This window comes from Dendrobates tinctorius, unplaced genomic scaffold (genome assembly GCF_039654945.1).
Source record: "Dendrobates tinctorius isolate UK_male_01 unplaced genomic scaffold, ASM3965494v1 ptg000019l, whole genome shotgun sequence".
Lineage (NCBI taxonomy): Eukaryota > Metazoa > Chordata > Amphibia > Anura > Dendrobatidae > Dendrobates > Dendrobates tinctorius.
The window spans coordinates 34535553-34556230 of NW_027361687.1; the positions used below are offsets into that span (position 1 = coordinate 34535553).

The window sequence follows — 20678 nt, forward strand, 5'->3', positions numbered from 1 at the left end:
GTTAATAGTCAGAGTACAGGATAATGACGTTGACACTCGGGGTACGGGATAATGACGCTGACACTCGGGGTACGGGATAATGACACTGACACTTGGGGTACAGGATAATGACACTGATACTCTGGGTACAGGATAATGACGCTGACACTCGGGGTATAGGATAATGACACTGGGGGTACAGGATAATGACACTGACACTCGGGGTATAGGATAATGACACTCGGGGTACGGGATAATGACACTGACACTCGGGGTAAGGGATAAAGACGCTGACACTCAGGGTGCAGGAGGATAATGACACTGACACTTGGGGTACAGGATAATGACACTGACACTCGGGGTACAGGATAATGACACTGACACTTGGGGTACAGGATAATTACACTGACACTCGGGGTACGGGATAATGACGCTGACACTCGGGTGCAGGATAATGACGCTGGCACTCGGGGTACAGGATAATGACACCGGGGGTACAGGATAATGACACTGGGGGTACAGGATAATGACACTCGGGGTACAGGATAATGACACTGACACTCGGGGTACAGGATAATGACACTGACACTCGGGTATGGGATAATGGCCCTGATACATGGGGTACAGGATAATGTCACTGACACACGGGGTACAGGATAATGACGCTGACGCTTGGGGTACGGGATAATGACGCTGACACTCGGGTGCAGGATAATGACGCTGGCACTCGGGGTACAGGATAATGACACTGACACTCGGGGTACAGGATAATGACACTGACACTCGGGTATGGGATAATGACGCTGACACTCGGGTGCAGGATAATGACGCTGGCACTCGGGGTACAGGATAATTACACTGACACTCGGGTGCAGGATAATGACGCTGGAACTCGGGGTACAGGATAATGACACTGACACTCGGGGTACAGGATAATGACACTGACACTCGGGTATGGGATAATGGCCCTGATACATGGGGTACAGGATAATGTCACTGACACACGGGGTGCAGGATAATGACACTGACACTCGGGGTGCAGGATAATGACGCTGACACTCGGGGTGCAGGATAATGACGCTGACACTCGGGTACAGGATAATGACACTGACACTCGGGGTACAGGATAATGACACTGACACTCGGGTATGGGATAATGGCCCTGATACATGGGGTACAGGATAATGTCACTGACACACGGGGTACAGGATAATGACACTGACACACGGGGTACAGGATAATGACACTGACACTTGGGGTACAGGATAATGACACTTGGGGTACAGGATAATGACACTGACACTCGGGGTACAGGATAATGACACACGGGGTACAGGATAATGACACTGACACTTGGGGTACAGGATAATGACACTTGGGGTACAGGATAATGACACTTGGGTATGGGATAATGGCCCTGATACATGGGGTACAGGATAATGACACTGACACTCGGGGTACAGGATGATGATGCTGACATTTCTACAGGATAATGACGCTGACACTTCGGGTACAGGATGACACTGAAACTCGGGGTGCAGGATAATGACACTGACACTTGGGGTACAGGATAATGACACTGACACTTGGGTATGGGATAATGGCCCCGATACATGGGGTACAGGATAATGACACTGACACTCGGGCTGCAGGATAATGACACTGACACTCGGGGTACAGGATAATGACACTGACACTTGGGGTACAGGATAATGACACTGACACTCAGGGTACAGGATAATGACACTGACACTCGGGGTACAGGATGATGACACAAACTCGGGGTACAGTATAATGACACTCGGCGTACAGGATAATGACACTGACACTCGAGGTGCAGGATAATGATGCTGACACTCGGGGTACAGGATAAGGACACTGACACTCGGGGTACAGGATAATGACACTGACACTTGGGTATGGGATAAAGGCCCCGATACATGGGGTACAGGATAATGACACTGACACTTGGGTATGGGATAAAGGCCCCGATACATGGGGTACAGGATAATGACACTGACACTCGGGGAACAGGATGATGACACTGACACTCGGGCTGCAGGATGACACTGACACTCGGGGTACAGTATAATGACACTCAGCGTACAGGATAATGACACTGACACTCGGGGTACAGGATAATAATAAGGACACTCGGGGTACAGGAAAAAGACCCTGATATTCGGGGTACAGGATAATGACACTGACACTGGGTGTACAGGATAATGATACGGACACTCCAGGTACAGGATAATGACACTCGGGGTACAGGATGACACTGATACTCAGGGTACAGGATAACGACGCTGACACTTGGGGTACAGGATAATGACACTGACACTCGGGGTACAGGATGACACTGATACTCAGGGTACAGGATAATGACACTGACACTTGGGGTACAGGATAATGACACTGACACTCGGGGTACAGGATAATGACGCTGACACTTGGGTATGGGATAAAGGCCCCGATACATGGGGTACAGGATAATGACACTGACACTTGGGTATGGGATAAAGGCCCCGATACATGGGGTACAGGATAATGACACTGACACTCGGGGAACAGGATGATGACACTGACACTCGGGCTGCAGGATGACACTGACACTCGGGGTACAGTATAATGACACTCAGCGTACAGGATAATGACACTGACACTCGGGGTACAGGATAATAATACGGACACTCGGGGTACAAGAAAAAGACCCTGATATTCGGGGTACAGGATAATGACACTGACACTGGGTGTACAGGATAATGATACGGACACTCCAGGTACAGGATAATGACACTCGGGGTACAGGATGACACTGATACTCAGGGTACAGGATAACGACGCTGACACTTGGGGTACAGGATAATGACACTGACACTCGGGGTACAGGATGACACTGATACTCAGGGTACAGGATAATGACACTGACACTTGGGGTACAGGATAATGACACTGACACTCGGGGTACAGGATAATGACACTGACACTCGGGGTACAGGATAATGACGCTGACACTCGGGGGTACAGGATAATGATGCTGATACTCTGGGTACATAATAATGACACTAATGGTACAGGGTGACACATATGCTTCGGGTTCAATTTATTGTCACTGATACTTGGGGTACAGGATAATTACAGATGGTACAGGATGACACTGATACTTGGGGTACGCGTTAATGACATTGGGGGCACTGACATTAAACACCCCGCTCCTCGCCTGGTGCATCTCGCGTGTCAGTGACTATCACTCCTCCACAATCCATAGATCAGCATTCCCGCTTACTCATGTTTGTACTTTGTATTACCGTCGTATTACGTAGACCGAGCAGATTAGGGTGTTTGTCTTGGGGGTGGTGGAACGGAAAATTAAAGCCTCTCTCCAGGGGACTCAGAAAGGTTCTGCCAAGAAACAATGAGGTGTTGAAAAAGAACAGGAAAATATCCCATTAATTGAGCGATTTGATGGCTGTGTACTCCGTATCGACAGCTTCACATCACTTCCTGAATTCCTCGCCCGAGTTTCCTTCTGTGACTCAGTGATTCTCTTTTCCTTCTTGTCATTTTTTTCTTTTATTTATTGAATCGCCAGAATAAATAGAGGAAGCTTGTCTGTGGCATCCATTCTATATTTATGGGTAACATTTCTCAGCACAGCCAATGATGGAGGCAACAGAAACTGGACCCCCAAATTCTATATCTGGGGGGCAGATAACTTCCTACTCCAGCATCAGTGTGATCCATGGACATTGTCCAAACGAGCAGTTATTGGGGCTGGTACTGGCATGTAGAATGGGCACAGAGGGGCTAAGGTCTCCATATGGCACCGTGCTCCCTAACCTAGCAGACATTGATCCCGGGAAGTTTGAATGTATCCTCTACATTAGTAGTCTGCAACCTATTGGCCTTCTGCTGCTGTAAAACTACAAATCAAAGCTGGTCTCATGTGATAGTGCCATCTGTGCTGTGTATAACTGCGGACCCAACTAATCTCTCATGGATGGAAGACCTGGGTAATCATGTCCGGTTATAGGAATATACCGTACTCACATTCTTTATTCCGGACTGCCCTCCTCCTTGCTGCTAGTTTGATCTTGATGATTGACATGTTAATATGAAGACATGGCTGGCACAAACTGAGCACTCTCAAACGTTTCTCCTTGTGGTAACTGATAATCCAGGCCTGGCATGTCAGTGTAAGGAGATTTATATGTCATGCATGCTCATCTGGGAAATTAATGCATGGCATATAAGTCTCCTCACTCTGACATATCAGGCCTGGATTATCAGTTACCACAAGGAGAAACGTTACCCCTTAGATTTCAGTCTTAATTCTCTCACCTAGCCAAACCAGATCTCATACTTTGTAGTGATGAGAGGCAATACCCCTAAAAAATGTGTCTGCAAACAGATTCTGGTTTGGCTTTTATCCTGTCATATGGCAAGGCTTGATAAAGGGTTCATATTGACTTTCAGGCAGACCCGCCTACCCTCGTCTTACCGGGCAGACCCGCCTACCCTCGTCTTACCGGGCAGACCCGCCTACCCTCGTCTTACCGGGCAGACTCGGCGACCCTCGTGGTGAATCAAATCTAAAGGACTGACTAACCTATTCCACAGGTTTAAAGAGCCCAAAAAATAGAAGACAAGGCATGGTGATGAGGATTTTACTGGTTATCTATAAAAGATAAATATAATTACAAAGATGTAACAGATAATATATATATATATACACATCATGTACAATGCAGGAAAATCCTTCATATCACGGCTCAGTAATACTGCACATTAAGCGCCCTTTGTGGGGCATGGGGTTGGCGGGCAGATGGAGGTCAGCTACTTTATTTTCTGTCCGTAATAGGTTTGAGGCCTCCTTCACACCAGTTTTCTTGGCTTGCTAATCCACATAAAAAAAAAAATTGTCTGCTTTTATGGTGTTTTATTACGTTTATAAAAACGAAGCCAATTAAAAATATTTTTTGGCACATGGACTTTTTCTACATGTGTTTTTTCATATTAATGTCAGAATTACAAAAGAAGAAAAACAGCCTGAGACCTTCTTTATGCCCGCAAAAAATATACTGTAAGCTTTTTCTCTAGCTTCTTTTTTGTTTCACAAATATTTTCACGTGTTGCTTTTTGATGTATTTTATGCAAAAATACCAGAAGAAAAATGTTATATCCAAAAATAGATATTTTTTTTTTTTTTTTTTTTATCTAAAAGGTTAGTTCACAGTAGATATATTATACAAAAGGTAGGTAAAAAGCCACATATAATCCCAGCTCAACTATCACCATTATGTTATACGTGAAATCATTGCTTTACGCCATGCCCCAAACTCCAGTCACATCCAGAGCTAAATTCACAATTGTGCAACATAGCCCTAGTCTAAATTTCCGCACTGCGCTCCGATGCTTTACATTATTTTAGTTATAACATGTCTGAATCAGCAGGGGACAATGGTAAGATTTGAGTAAACCTACAATATTGTGAATGCTGCTCTGGAGTATGAAAGGTGATAGACTTTTGTAACAATACTGAGGTTTAATGCAGAATTAACTGATGCTTGAAAGTGGACTCTGGTAGATAAAATCCCACCATGACCAATCACATATTTTCAGCTACCTGGTAGGTTGAGATTACATTTTGTGGTCATAGTTAGAGATTCTTCCGAACTACCATCTACGACCACGGTAACGGTGTCAGTTACCAATGAAATATTTTCCTGTCCTGAAATACTTTGGCTGCCTTTACCCAGGATGCTCTTAAGTTGGACCCAGAAAAATGGCTGTCGGTTTTCCTCCAAGGGCCATTCAAGATAAGTTTTAGTGCTAAGCATTTTTCTCAGCCTGCAGAACCTTTTTGGTAGGTCCTCCATACTGACGTTTTCTTTGACTACGAGTATGACATCTTCAAAGGCATGGCCAATGGCCCTCTGGTGAGCAAAGTAGAGTTCGTAGTTGCACCATTCACTATTGACGAAGTTATGAGACAAGACAAAGATGATCTTGCGGCTGTTCTCAATGTTTTCGATGATGTTGTCAATGATCCATCTCCCAGGAAGAAAGTCTCGTTCGTGAATGCAAACTCTGTATGGAGGGTTGGAGTTCTCTAGACGAGGCAGTAATACTCCTCTTACCCAATCTGCATCCGAGTAGCTATATGATATGAAGGCATGATAGGCGTATTCTCTCGTCTCCTCATCTTTCTTGGACCGGTATTTGGACTGAATTACTTGCCACGTCGCTTTCAAATACCAGGGGACATCAAACCTATAGCAAAGCAACATGCAGATGATGACAATGAAAGCCGTCACCGAGACAGAGGCGGCCACTACCAAACGGACATCACACTCTAGTTTCCCTGGACTGAAGAATTCAATCCTGGTATCTACAAGGTTTAGAGGATGATAGCAGTAGTAGTTTTCTGGCCAGTCAAGGAGAGTCAAAGACCCCTCATTCAGAGTCTCTGTGATGAAAGCATGAAGAACACATGTACAATGATAAGGATTGTTCCCAGCAGTTAAAGTTCTCAATTGGTTCAAGTTTTCAAAAGATCCTTGATCGATGACTCCAAAAGAGTTCCCTTCAAGTGACAGGACCTGGAGATTAGGGCTTTGCCAGCCTGTTGGTATAAACTTGATTTTATTATTTCGTAGAATAAGCTCTGTTAGGTTGATAGCTTGGAGAAAATAATTCATATCCAGACGATCCAGTTGGGAATTTGACATGTCGAGATATTCTAGAGTTATAGGTAGGCATTGAAACACATCCACTGTGAGTAGATTGTTTATTAGGATTAGGGTTTTGATGTTGTTTTGCCATACACAAGACTCATTGAGGCTCCCAATGAAATTATTCGCCATATCCACCTTGGTGAGCTGTGGCCAGTTGGCAGTCAACCGCGAAATGGTCTTCAGACTGTGTATTTGATTATTACTAATGTTGAATGTGTGAATTTTCGGTAGTATATTTAGTGCACACAATGAGTTGAACAGGTAGCTGGCGAATAACCGGTTTCCTGATATATTTAGAATCTTGACATTAGCCATTTCACCCCAAGCGTCACAGGGAACAAAGTTGAAGTTGACATTGATGATGCTCAGGTGATTGACTTGGCTGAACCAAGTGAAGGTCCAGTCAAATCTCAGGATGTCAGGGTTAGTGACATCCTGTATGATCAAATTCTGCAGAGTTAAGTTATTAATCGCCACATCCGACTTATTGGCGTTCAAGGAACGTGCAAAGTCTATAGAGAGCAGTAGAAGGTTTTCGATGTTAGAAATCTGAACGTTCTGCAGGACCTGGCGGAGAAGATTCTCGTTAAATTTTCCTCTATAGAAGACCAGATCTCTTACACCAATGGCAGGCAAGAAGGAAAATATATCCAAGGCACCTTCATAATAAGAAAACTCGAATAAGTTTCGAAACCGAAGAGTGGTCAACTTTTTTTGTGCCAAGTCCATTAAAATATAGGGTAGCAAAGAGGAATTACCATCCAGGGCAATGTCCAGCCACAAGACTTCAGTGTTCAGTTCCAAGAAAGCCCCCGGCTCGTAATTTTCCAAACTTGATTTGGTTTTCAAAGAAAACTTCTGGAGACTGATATTCTGGAGGACTCGGAAGTCATCTCTTAGAATGCTAGAAACCAAAGGACCACCAATAGATAATTCTTGTAAATTCACCAATGTGGTAAACTCTTCACTCAGTGTTGAGAACCTGTAGAAGTTATTGGACACATCAAGGATCTGCAGTCCGTTCAGAGACTCCAAGGATGAGGCTGGGATCTCCATGAGGGAGTTATTGAACAGACTCAGGTTCCTTAGAAGGAAGTTGACTTCGAATGACCCATTTTCTATTCTGGAAATATTATTGAAGCTAAGGTTTAACGTATGCAAGTATGGGTAACGCGACAAGCTGCCCGGGACCAGGTGAGTGAGTATATTATAGGAAAAGTCCAGATATTCCAGTTCCTCCGACAAGTCCTGAGGGATATAGTCCAGCTTTTCTCCTTTGCAGTTGACATGTTTCCCACTCAGAGAGATTTCACATATCGACTCACACAGCTCAATGGCTCCAAAGAGGAAGAGAAGCACCAGCAATTGACCATTTTGGAGAAACATAACTAAATCCTCCACATCTTCTCTCTCTAAAAGAAAAATGACAAATATTAGTATTGATTTATTAATGACAAAGTTCCACCTCAGTCAGCTGTATATCTAATCCTAGCATGTGTAATACTGTATACCAAGCCCTGTTTCTAATTCTATTTATGCATTTTACTGTCTTCTAAGTTGGGTATCTAGTCATATCCATGTGTGATACTGTATGATGAGCTACTGCACCTAATCCTATAATGCGTGATTCTGTATGTTAAGTTGCTGCACCTAATACTAACGTGTTACCGTTTTCTGAGCCATAAATCTAATCCTATCGTGTGATTCTGGTTGCTGAGCTACTGTACCAATTTTGTCCTTTGTGACACCACCTATTACCTGTGTGATACCACCTACTGGGTATATAAATGTGTTTTTATTGAAGAAAATGGCATTTAATACTATCTGACCTCCTAAGGGTCAAACATGTGGTTCCTTCTTGCCCTTGACATATGCCTTCAAGGGAAAATCGGGAGACCTCCATACAACCGTCCAATCTGGTGCAGGACCGTGCGAAAGTTGTCAGTACTTTGACAGCTCAGTCGTCCAGTCTGGTGCAAGGGCGTGCCGAGCTGTCAGTGTGTTGATTGACAGCTCACCTGTCCAATCTGAGACTGGGAGGCAATGGCTGTCTCCAGGTGTTCTTTATCCCAGGTGATTGCCAGGATACTAACCTGGGCTCTTTCTCCCAGACGTATATTCAGCTATTGAGTGGTTTGTCTGTCTGTGTCTTGCTTCCTGTTTGTTGATCTTTCGTTGCCTGACCTTGAACCTCGTTCTGACCATCCGTCTGTTTATCCCCTTCTGCTCTAATCTGTTTATCCTCTTCTGCTCTAATCTGTTTATGACGTACCTTCATGGCTTTTGATCTTGGACTCCTGACTAAGGCTAGTTTCACACTAGCATATGGTCGACATGCAGAGGGCTGCGGGCTTCCTCCGTGAAGCTCCTCCCCCTGCCGCGCCTCTTCCGTTCAGCCCCGCCTATGTAGGCATGCGTACCCTATCTTTAGCATTAGGTACGCAGGCCATGCCAATGAATGCTGATTCCGCTGCATGCGTCTTTTTGACGGAGCGGCGACCTGCGCCAAATGCAACGTGTTGCATTTTGGTGCGGTCGCCGCACCGTCAAAAAGACGCATGCGGCGGCATCCGCATTCATCGGCACGGCCTGCGTACCTAATGCTAAAGATAGGGTACGCAGGCCGCATGCCGACAGAGGTGGAGCTGAAAGGAGGAAGCGTGGCAGTGGCGGAGCTTCACGGAGGAAGCCTGCAGCCGTCCGCAGCTCCTCCATACGCTAGTTTGAAACTAGCCTAACACGTCTAACAGTTTGTTCGTGAGAGGTCACTCAGGGTCACAGCATTTATGCAATTATTTGTTTATGTTCAAGCTCGCCAACTATCCTGGAAATGGGGAGACTTTGGTGGACAGGTCTCAACCTTCTGGAAACCTCTCAGATGAGTTGCGTTTGGACTCTCTCCAATAGTGGTATGCAGATTTCTCCAGTATGACTATATGTTATGTAATTAGCACCCTCTCCCAACCTGCAGCCATAACAATGGCCACCTCCAGTTAGCACCTCTTTGTCACATACTAATGCAGCTTCCCTTTCCACTCTTCTACTCTCTGCAAATACTTTCATGCCTCCTTGAGTTTTTTGGCCCAGAGTCTTGGATTGCAGACAACAGACATCTCCACTCCTCTCAGCAGAGATGGGGGTGGGGTATGCCGCTAATCCACCTGTAATCACTGATTGTTTTCCAGGATGTCAGACTCTTGCCATGGAAAAAAATCTAAATGTTCAGTGGTGGATATAGGGAGGGATCAGCGGATGTGTACAAAGATTTGCCTCCTCTCTATAGTCTGTAATGAACCTTTCTGCTGAGGGGTGGCTGCTGCAGAGAGGAATCCAAAATGTGTGGTGGTCCTCAGGACAGCAATGTCACTATATGATGCATGCTGCACTTGAAGCTTGACAGTCTGACACGTCCACCTCTTCCAGAAATGTCAGAAAATGGGGAGATCTCCTGTAGAAAACACTGGCTGCCCTGCAGTCATTAGGGGCCTGCTGACTACTTCAGTCACGGGTGATCTTTTGATTGCACCTTGATGAGCATCGGCCACAAGGCTAATCTGCGGTCGTTGACGGGAACTCTGTGAACCACCTCTTACCTGATGGCATTCTTGGCTCTGAGTTTACCATTGTGGCATGACGTACATGTGACAATCACACCAAGAAAAATTACAGACGCTCGCAAGTTTATCAGACAACAGCCACAAATTAGTGATCTGGGAACTGGACTGAAGATCTTCTTAACCAATTCTAGTCCCGGCGATTCTGCTGGGCCATACTTGTCTTGGGCTGTAATGGGAGGCCCTCCGGCCAGAACTACGTATGTGGGCTCCTTGCCAGCTGCTAGTTGAGGACAAGTCTAGAGCTCCCTGATATCCCTAAAAGGCCTTTTTTGAAAGATAATTGGCAATATTGGCTGATGGAAACATGCTGTTGATCACCCAACACTTAAGCAAAACGCTCATGCAAAATGTGATCAGATAGTTTATCTCATAATGAAAATCGGCATTGTCTGCAGCATGAGATGTGCTGCCGATAACACGATGCTGTGTGACCATTGCTCTTCCTATACATTTTATTGGCCATGTAAATAAGCAGCTAAATGGACACTTAGTCCTAGAGATCAGTCAGTCAGACATGCTCTACACACTCATCGCAGCATTTACCTCAAAGAATTCATTATTGTGGGCTCCGCAGACGTCAGGGGAGGACATGGAATCGCGTTGTAAAGTTCGGAGCCTTTATCTTCATCCGGAACTTGGATGGTTACTGAGAAGGATGGAAAATATCAGTCAGATTCCAGGTTATCAGCCGTTTTAGAACCTCTAGACGTGGTCTTAACAAGTGTGACCCTTAGCAACCCATCAAATTACCACCATCATGAGATGTCAGTTTTGCCACCAGTTGGTGACATGATCAGTCATGTTGAGGTCTCGGTAATATTGAATGGAAGTGAGAAAAATCTGAAGTTCTCAGCACCCGATACATGAAACCCAAGACTTTTGTACTATGAGGCCATGACGCAGCTGCGTTTCCAGGGAGAATTAATTTAGAGGAATTCTACATAATGACTAGAAAGCAGCAAGTGACACGGCCCCTGGAGACTGTGAGCCAAAACTTGAAATGCCTGTTTGTCAGGCAGAAATGAGGTAGAAGTTGTCACCTCCTCCATAACACTAACCGTGAAGTGACCACACACAGGCACTATGCATACAGGATCCCTCGCCTGCCGAGGGTCCTGAATACTGAAATCTCCATGGTGACGTAGAGTATAGCCCACCATTATGAAGGAACAGTTACAACCATGTTCTCACTCTGAGAAGGTGCCAAGTTTACAGTCGGCCACATCTGGGATCACTTGGATGCTTTCCCAGCATAATGTGGAAATGGGTGTCACATCGAATGACACTTTGCGCTGGCGCGTCCCACTAAACACAAGACAATCGTTCACACAAAGCGAAGCGGCAGAAATAAGTCTTCACGCCCAGCAATTACCTCCATGCGCGCATTACTAGGACGGCGGATGGCGATAAGCTCTGGGGTGGAATTTAATTAATATCAATGTGTCAAGGGGACAGGTTCTACGGGAGCAAAAGGAAGAACCGCAAACAGAGAGCGGAGGGGAGCCGCCATTGTTACGCATTGCCTGGCAGTCCTAACTATTGGGAGATAAGGGGCGCAGGCGACAACACAGTCACATTATAATCGCAGGTCAGATCCAGCAAATGTGATGGGAAAATGACTAATGCGCCATCATTTATATCCAATTCACATGACTGGCGGGCTAAGGTGATGGACGGTGGAAGGGAAAAGTGCTAACAATGCTGGAATATGGGAGCTCTGATCCTGGCAGGCACTGCAGAATTCAGTCCTCAGGAGCTGTCGCTCAAGAAGGACTAAGAAAGACACAAAACAGCTATATGACGTAGTATTACGAGACAGCTAACAACTTCCATGACCAAGAGTCAGAAACACCATCTACAGGAACCCGAGGCATAAAAGAAAGTGATGAGGACAGATCGCACTAGTTATACTGATATCATGTGCGGGAGTTTAGAATCACATCATGCCCAGTTTATTCTAAGCCGATCATCGCTACAACTCCCAGCATGTGTAGAGCTGTGAAGACAACTTACAGAACAGAGAAGTGTAGACAATTCGGAGCACTCACCCCCACAGCGGAGGACCCTCAGCAAGGACTGGAGGCCTCTCCTCAGCACACATCCTCCCTGCTCTCCAGCCCTGGTGATCGACGGAGGCCCCTGAGCAGGAGGTGTGTCACTACTCCCATCATCCCAGCCCAGAAGAGTAACTCTTTCCTAGCCGTGCTCGTGTATCCTGTGTGATACTGTCTGCTGAGCCGTGTATCTAATCCTATCCTGTGTGATACTGTCTGCTGAGCCATGTGTCTAATCCTATCCTGTGTGATACTGTCTGCTGAGCTGTGTATCTAATCCTATCCTGTGTGATACTGACTGCTGAGCTGTGTATCTAATCCTATCCTGTGTGATACTGTCTGCTGAACCATGTATGTAATCCTATCCTGTGTGATACTGACTGCTGAGCCATGTATCTAATCCTCTCCTGTGTAATACTGTCTGCTGAGCTGTGTATCTAATCCTATCCTGTGTGATACTGACTGCTGAGCTGTGTATCTAATCCTCTCATGTGTGATACTGTCTGCTGAGCTGTGTATCTAATCCTATCCTGTGTGATACTGTCTGCTGAGCTGTGTATCTAATCCTATCCTGTGTGATACTGTCTGCTGAGCTGTGTATCTAATCCTATCCTGTGTGATACTGTCTGCTGAGCCATGTATCTAATCCTATCCTGTGTGATACTGACTGCTGAGCAGTGTATCTAATCCTCTCCTGTGTGATGCTGTCTGCTGAGCCATGTATCTAATCCTCTCATGTGTGATACTGTCTGCTGAGCTGTGTATCTAATCCTATCCTGTGTGATACTGTCTGCTGAGCTGTGTATCTAATCCTCTCCTGTGTGATGCTGTCTGCTGAGCCATGTATCTAATCCTATCCTGTGTGATACTGACTGCTGAGCTGTGTATCTAATCCTCTCATGTGTGATACTGTCTGCTGAGCCATGTATCTAATCCTCTCCTGTGTGATACTGACTGCTGAGCTGTGTATCTAATCCTCTCATGTGTGATACTGTCTGCTGAGCCATGTATCTAATCCTCTCCTGTGTGATACTGACTGCTGAGCTGTGTATCTAATCCTCTCATGTGTGATACTGTCTGCTGAGCCATGTATCTAATCCTATCCTGTGTGATACTGACTGCTGAGCTGTGTATCTAATCCTCTCATGTGTGATACTGTCTGCTGAGCCATGTATCTAATCCTCTCCTGTGTGATACTGACTGCTGAGCTGTGTATCTAATCCTCTCATGTGTGATACTGTCTGCTGAGCTGTGTATCTAATCCTATCCTGTGTGATACTGTCTGCTGAGCCGTGTATCTAATCCTGTGTTGTGTGATACTGTCTGCTGAGCTGTGTACATGGCCAGCGTTAGGGGCAGGCAGACCAGGCATCTGCCTAGGGCCCCCGCTCCTTCAGGGGCCCCCAGCCAGTGGCGTATCGCTAATAGCGGCACATCAAGCGGTCGCTATGGGGCTCGTGAGTGAGAGGGGCCGCCCCCCCCCCATTCAACATCATAGACACCAATACAGTTAAAAGAATGCGGTGATGGAGAAGAGAGAGTCAGATGACGCTCCCCCTCCCATGATTCCCCCTCTGCTTCTGACTCAGCGGGCGCGTGATGACGTCACTTCATCGTGCGCCACGCTGTGCCAGCAGGGGAGCTGCAGAAGTCAGAGCAGCGGGGCAACGGAGAGAGGTAAGTATTGTGTGTGTCTGTATTAATGTGTGTTTGTGTGTGTAATAATGCTGGACTGTGTGTCTGTGGGTCGCCCTCACACCCAGGGCTGTGGGGTACTCGGTACCGGGCCCGATGGTCCTCAATGGGAGATGTCACGGCAGCTGGGACCCGGCCCGTGGCCCTGGGCGCCCATTGTAAATTGAGTTGTTTCAGTGTGCGTATGGTGATGAAAGTTTATAAGTGATTCATGACGCCACCTGTGGTGTTCGGCGATGAAGATGTAAGCCAACGCTGCAGACAGATCCTCTGGGACACATGGTGTGGGTGCAGCAGTGATGTTATAGCCCTCCACAGGCAGGGCTGTAGTCCCAGGGCAGAGTAGGTGAAGTGACACGTACTGTAGATGGTGTAGTGTCAGGCGCGAGGGATGTAGCAGTGCTGGACGGGCTGGCGCAGGAATGAGTGGAGGACACCAGGGCATTTAGTTCCAAAGCTTTACTCACAGTCTGCTGTACAAACAGGTGCCTGCTTCCGTGCCGTGTCCTCCAGGTCAGGGGCTCAGTCAACCTCCAGGCCAGATGGAATACTCCTTTCCAACAGTCCGCCAACATGTGCCTTTTCGGAATGTCTCCTTTTATAGTGCCTTTGAGAGAAGTACTCCTAGTACTGAGTTATACTGGAGTTCCTCCTGTCCGATGTTCTTATGAACTCTACTTGTACGGCAGACAGCTGTAGCCTGCTTCAGGGACTCCTTGCTACTAAGTCCCGGCTCACTATCCAGTTGCTGTTGTGCCCCTAAGTCTTGTGTGGGAATAAAGTGGTGACAACTTCTATTCCTCCGGTGTCTGCTGCAGGACCATTAGTATCCATACAACCTCAGGGACCGGGCCCCGGCCTTGCGCTTAGAACTTCTAGGAAGGGTTCTCCTCTAACCCACGTCCTCTGTTCCCTTTTACTCCTCACGTTCCATACTAATCCTTTCTTTCTATGGAGAATCAGGCTTTCAGGCTACGTTGCTCTCTCTCCCTTTCCCGTGCCAGCAGACCCAGGTCACTGGGATCTGCTGCAGCACTTCCATCCATCTATCCCTCTCTACGGGGATCTTCTTCTCTCCAGCTCTCTAACCAACTGCCTCACTCAACTCACTGTTGTCCTAAACTCTTCCCGCTCTTTGTAATGTCATCTAACTCCACCCACCTCCCAGCACGTTTCCTGTTCCAAGCAGGGAGCCACCAATGGGTGCTTTGCTATACTCCAAGCAGGGAGCCGCCGAAGGTGCTTTGCTACACTACTTTGTGGTGTGGTGTGGGGTGCAGGTGTTGGAGCGTGGTTGGGAGTCTCCACCTTACCTGGATGGTGGGATACCACACCTCAGGAGGAGGTGCAGTACCTCTGTGGCGACTGAGCCTCAGGGGCGCCACATCTGCATTAGGCCACGGCCGCACTGTCAGTATTTCACATCAGTAGTTGTAAGCCAAAACCCGCAGTGGGTGAAACATGCAGAATTGGTGACTTGTTTCTATTATACCTTGTCCTCTGATTGTTCCTTACCCGGTTTTGGCTTACAAATGCTGAGAAAAAATACCAAATACTGATAGTGTGGCCGTAGCCTTATACTGTGTGTGTGTCTGCATTAAACCCTGAGGAGGCTGCGTTATACTATGTGCATGTGGGGCTGCAGTATACTGTGAGTGTCTGCATTATAATTTGTGTGTGTGTCTACATTATACCATGAGGGGGCTGAATTATACTGTGTGTGTGGGGGGGGGCTGCATTTTACTCTGAGGGGGCTGCAGTATACTCTGAGGGGGCTGCATTATAATTTGTGTGTGTGTCTACATTATACCATGAGGGGGCTGCATTATACTGTGTGTGTGTGTGGGTGGCTGCATTTTACTCTGAGGGGGCTGCATTATAATTTGTGTGTGTGTCTACATTATACCATGAGAGGGCTGCATTATACTGTGTGTGTGTGTGTGGGGCTGCAGTATACTCTGAGGGGGCTGCATTATACTGTGAGTGTCTGCATTATACCCTAAGGGGGCTGCATTATAATTTGTGTGTGTGTCTACATTATACCATGAGGGGGCTGCATTATACTGTGTGTGTGTGGGGGGCTGCAGTATACTCTGTAAAGGCCCATGGGGAGTGTATTATACTCACAACCTACCAATACATGGAGGGGGCAGTTGCCTGGTATATTAACCCCTTTCTGCCATTAGACATACTATCCCGTCCATATGCCCTGGGACTTAATTCCCAAGGACGGGATAGTACGTCTAATGCGATCAGCGGCGCCCACGTGGTGAGCGCCGCTGATCGCGGCCGGGTGTCAGCTGATTATCACAGCTGACACCCGGCACAATGTGTCAGGGGCGGTCACGGACCGCCCCCGACACGTTAACCCCTTGTACACCGCGATCAAACACGATCGCAGTGTACCGGGAGTTAAAGGGAAGCTTCGGTAGGGAGGGGGCTCCCTCCGTGCTTCCCTGAGCCCCCCACGGCAGCGCAATGTGCAGCGCTGCTGCGGGGGACTCTTTCCCTACAGGCCCCCGGATCCAAGATGGCGACGGGGGCCTGTAGGGAGCTGACTTCCTCACTGCCTGCAAAGCGCAGGCATGAGGAAGTCTGCAGAACTGCCTGTGACAGATTGCTGATCTGTCACAGTGATCTGTGATGTGACAGATCAGCGATCTGTCACAGGACAGTGATGTCCCACCTGGGACTATGTAGTAAAGTAAAAAAAAAAAAGCTAAATAAATTAGTAAAAAAAAAAAAAAAAAAAAAATATAATATATTCCCCAATAAATTCCTTTTTTGACAATAAAAAAAAAAAAAACAAAAATAAAAGTACACATATTTGGTATCGCCGCGTCCGTAGCGACCCGCCCTATAAAACTGTCCCATTAGTTAACCCCTTTAGCGAACCCCTTAAAAAATAAAAAACGAAGCAAAAAATAATGATTTATTATCATACCACCGAACAAAAAGTGCAATAATGCGCGATCAAAAAGACGCATATAAATATCCATGGTACCACTGAAAACGTCATCTTGTCCCGCAAAAAACGAGCCGCCATACAGCATCATCCGCAAAAAAATAAAAAAGTTATAGCTCGCAGAATAAAGCGATGCAAAAATAATTATATTTTATATAAAATTGTTTTCATTGCAAAAAAAAATGACAAAACATAAAAAAACGACCTAAATGAGGTATCGCTGTAACCGTACTGACGCGAAGAATAAAAGCGCTTTATCAATTTTACCGCACGCGGAACGGTGTAAACGCACCCCCCCAAAAGAAATTCATGAAACGCTGGTTTTTGTTCATTCTGCGTCCCAAAAATCGGAATAAAAAGCGATCAAATAATGTCACGTGCCCAAAAATAGTACCGATAAAAACGTCAACTCGTCCCGCAAAGAATAAGACCTCACATGACTCGGTGGGTCAAAATACGGAAAAATTATAGCTCTCAATATGTGGTGATGCAAAAACTATTTTTACAATAAAAAGCGTCTTTTAGCGTGCGACAGCTGCCAAACATAAAAACCCACCATAAATAGTAAATCAAACCTCCCGTTATCAGCCCCTTAGTTAGGGAAAAATAATAAAATTTAAAAAAAAGTATTTATTTCCATTTTCCCATTAGGGTTAGGGTTAGGGTTAGGGCTAGGGCTCAGATTAGGGTTACGGGTGTGTTGGGGTTAGGGTTGGAGTTATAATTGGGGGGTTTCCACTGTTTGGGCACATCAGGTGCTCTCCAAATGCAACATGGTGTCTGATCTCAATTCCAGCCAATTCTGCGTTGAAAAAGTCAAATGGTGCTCATTCCCTTCCAAGCTCTGCCATGCGCCCAAACAGTGTTTTACAAAAATTGGGGGCAAAAATATCATTTATGTGGAAAAAAATGATTTTTTTATTTTCACGCCCAGGCGTTATAAACTTCTGTGAAGCATTTGGGGGTTCAAAGTGCTCACCACACATCTAGATAAGTTCCGTGGGGGGTCTAGTTTCCAAAATAGGGTCACTTGTGGGGAGTTTCAATAGTTTAGGTACATCAGGGGCTCTCCAAACGCACATGACACCCGCAGACCAATCCATCAAAGTCTGCATTCCAAAACGTCACTACTTCCCTTCCGAGCCCCGACGTGTGCCCATACAGTAGTTTTCTCCCACATACGAGGTATCAGCGTACTCAGGACAAATTGGACAACAACTTTTGGGGTCCAATTTCTCCTTGTACCCTTGGGAAAATGAAAAAAATTGGTGACTAAAAGATCATGTTTGTGGAAAAAATACAATTTTTGTATTTTCACACACGGGCGTTATAAACTTCTGTGAAGCACTGGGGGGTTCAAAGTGCTCACCACACATCTAGATAAGTTCCTTGGGGGGTCTAGTTTCCAAAATGGTGTAATTTATGGGGGATTCTACTGTTTTGGTACATCAGGGGCTTTCCAAACGCGACATGGTGTCTGATCTCAATTCCAGCCAAAAACGTCAAATAGCGCTGCTTCCCTTCCGAGCTCTGCCATGCGCTCAAATAGTGGTTTACCCCCACATGTGGGGTATCACGCACTCAGGACAAATTGCACAATAACTTTTAGGGACCTATTACCCTTGGAAAAATAAAAATTGGGGGTGAAAAGATCATTTTTGTGGAAAAAATATGATTTTTTATTTGTACCGCTGTACGTTATAAACTTCTGTGAAGCCCTTGTGGGTTCAAAGTTCTCACCACATATCTAGATAAGTTCCTTGGGGGGGGGTCTAGTTTCCAAAATGGGGTCACTTGGGGGGGGTTTCCACTGTTTAGGTACATCAGGGGCTCTCCAAACACGACATGGCGTCCGATCTGAATTCCAGCCAATTTTGCATTGAAAAAGTCAAATGGCGCTCTTTCCCTGCTGAGGTCTGCCATGCGCCGAAACAGTCATTCCCCCCCACATATCAGGTATCGGCGTACTCAGGACAAATTGCACAATAACTTTTGCAGTCCAATTTCTCCTGTTACCCTTGGTAAATTAAAAAAAATTGAACCTTAAGTATTTTTTTAGTGAAAAAAAGTTAAATGTTCATTTTTTTTTTTTTAAATATTCAAAAAATTCCTGTGACGCACCTAAAGGGTTAATAAACTTCTTGAATGTGGTTTTGAGCACCTTAAGGGGTGCAGTTTTTAGAATGGTGTCACTTTTGGGTATTTTCTATCATATAGACCCCTCAAAGTGGCTTCAAATGTGATGTGGTCCGTAAAAATAAAATGGTGTTGCAAAAATGAGAAATCACTGGTCAACTTTTAACCCTTATAACTTCCTAACAAAAAAAAATTTTGGTTTCAAAATTGTGCTGATGTAAAGTAAACATGTGGGAAATGTTACTTATTCAGTTTTTTGTGTGCTATATCTCTGTGATTTAAGGGCATAAAAATTCAAAGTTGGAAAATTACAAAATTTTCAAAATTTTTGCCAAATTTCCGTTTTTTTCACAAATAAACGCAAGTTATTTGAATGAAATTTTACCACTAACATGAAGTACAATATGTCACGAGAAAACAATGTCAGAATCACCGGGATCCATGGAAGCGTTTCAGAGTTATTACCTCATAAAGGGACAGTGGTCAGAATTGTAAAAATTGGCCTGGTCATTAACGTGCAAACCACCCTTGGGGCTTAAGGGGTTAATGCACAATAAAAAAAAAACTTGTATGCGGCGTTGTTCACACTGTGGCCATGCACAGCATCCAAGTCAGCCTAGTAGTGACACCCTTCTATTAGCACAGGCTGGCTGCCCAGCGCCATTAAAATGCATGCCATGGGGACAGACACCGCAATTTACAAGACAAAATGGGCCCAACTGCACCCTGAATAAAAAGTGCAAAAAACACATTAAAAAATGTGGAGTATTAGCTGATATTTTGGCCAAAATACGTGAGCCCGTAACCTGCGCCAAAGATCTCCACGTTTACGGGTACCTAACACTAATACAGCACAAAAATAGAAAACAGCAAAAGAGCAAAAAGGTTTACCTGTCCAGGCCTCCAGACAAATGCACTATCAGGATGCAGTGGACCCATATAATTAAGATGGCAACACAGGTGCAAGAATACCGATGAAACAACCGCTCGCAGCCTACCAATATATGGAGGGGGCGGTTGCCTGGTATGTTAATGCACAGCAAAACACTTGTATGCGGCGCTGTTCACACTATGGCCATGCACAGCATCCAGGCCAGCCTAGTAGTGACACCCTTCTATTAGCACAGGCGGGCTGGCCCAGCGCTATCAAAATGCATGCCGTGGGGACAGACACCGCAGTTTACAAGACCAAATGGGCCCAACTGCACCCTGAATAAAAAGTGCAAAAAACATTAAATTCCATGTAAATACAACCAAAATGTTTCTGTGTGCTGGTGCAAAATGTTAGCATTTGGAGCCCCACTTTAAACTTTTGCCCAGGGCCCCACTATGTCTAAAACTGGCCCTGTCGGTGCATCTAATTCCATCCTGTGTGATACTGTGCTGACAATGAACAGAAACTTTCTTGATTATATGCCCAGGCTGTAGTTCGCTGCTGTGCATTACCTGTAGCTCACAGAAGGGGGCACAGGATAGACAAATGTAGATGGTGGTC

The 20678-nt window shown here is 45.7% G+C and overlaps 1 protein-coding gene across 2 annotated transcripts; it reads right to left on the reverse strand.

The window, feature by feature from the left end:
• Positions 1-4632: 4632 nt before the first annotated feature.
• LOC141082864 (toll-like receptor 2) lies at positions 4633-20210 on the reverse strand. 2 transcript variants are annotated; one of them, XM_073566880.1, is made up of 3 exons: positions 20075-20210; positions 10877-10979; positions 4633-8128 (listed from the first exon to the last, which is right to left on the reverse strand). In XM_073566880.1, the coding sequence occupies exon 3, from the start codon at positions 8100-8102 to the stop codon at positions 5598-5600; it is 2505 nt and encodes an 834-aa protein (XP_073422981.1). In that variant the 5' UTR covers positions 8103-8128; positions 10877-10979; positions 20075-20210; the 3' UTR covers positions 4633-5597. The 2 variants fall into 2 exon arrangements, with proteins under 2 accessions (XP_073422981.1, XP_073422980.1); XM_073566879.1 differs by lacking the exon at positions 20075-20210 and adding an exon at positions 12382-12509.
• Positions 20211-20678: the final 468 nt, after the last annotated feature.

Bases quoted from the DNA above. Each gene is read 5' to 3' on its own strand.
- LOC141082864 (XM_073566880.1), bottom strand. From the start codon at position 8,102: ATGTTTCTCCAAAATGGTCAATTGCTGGTGCTTCTCTTCCTCTTTGGA.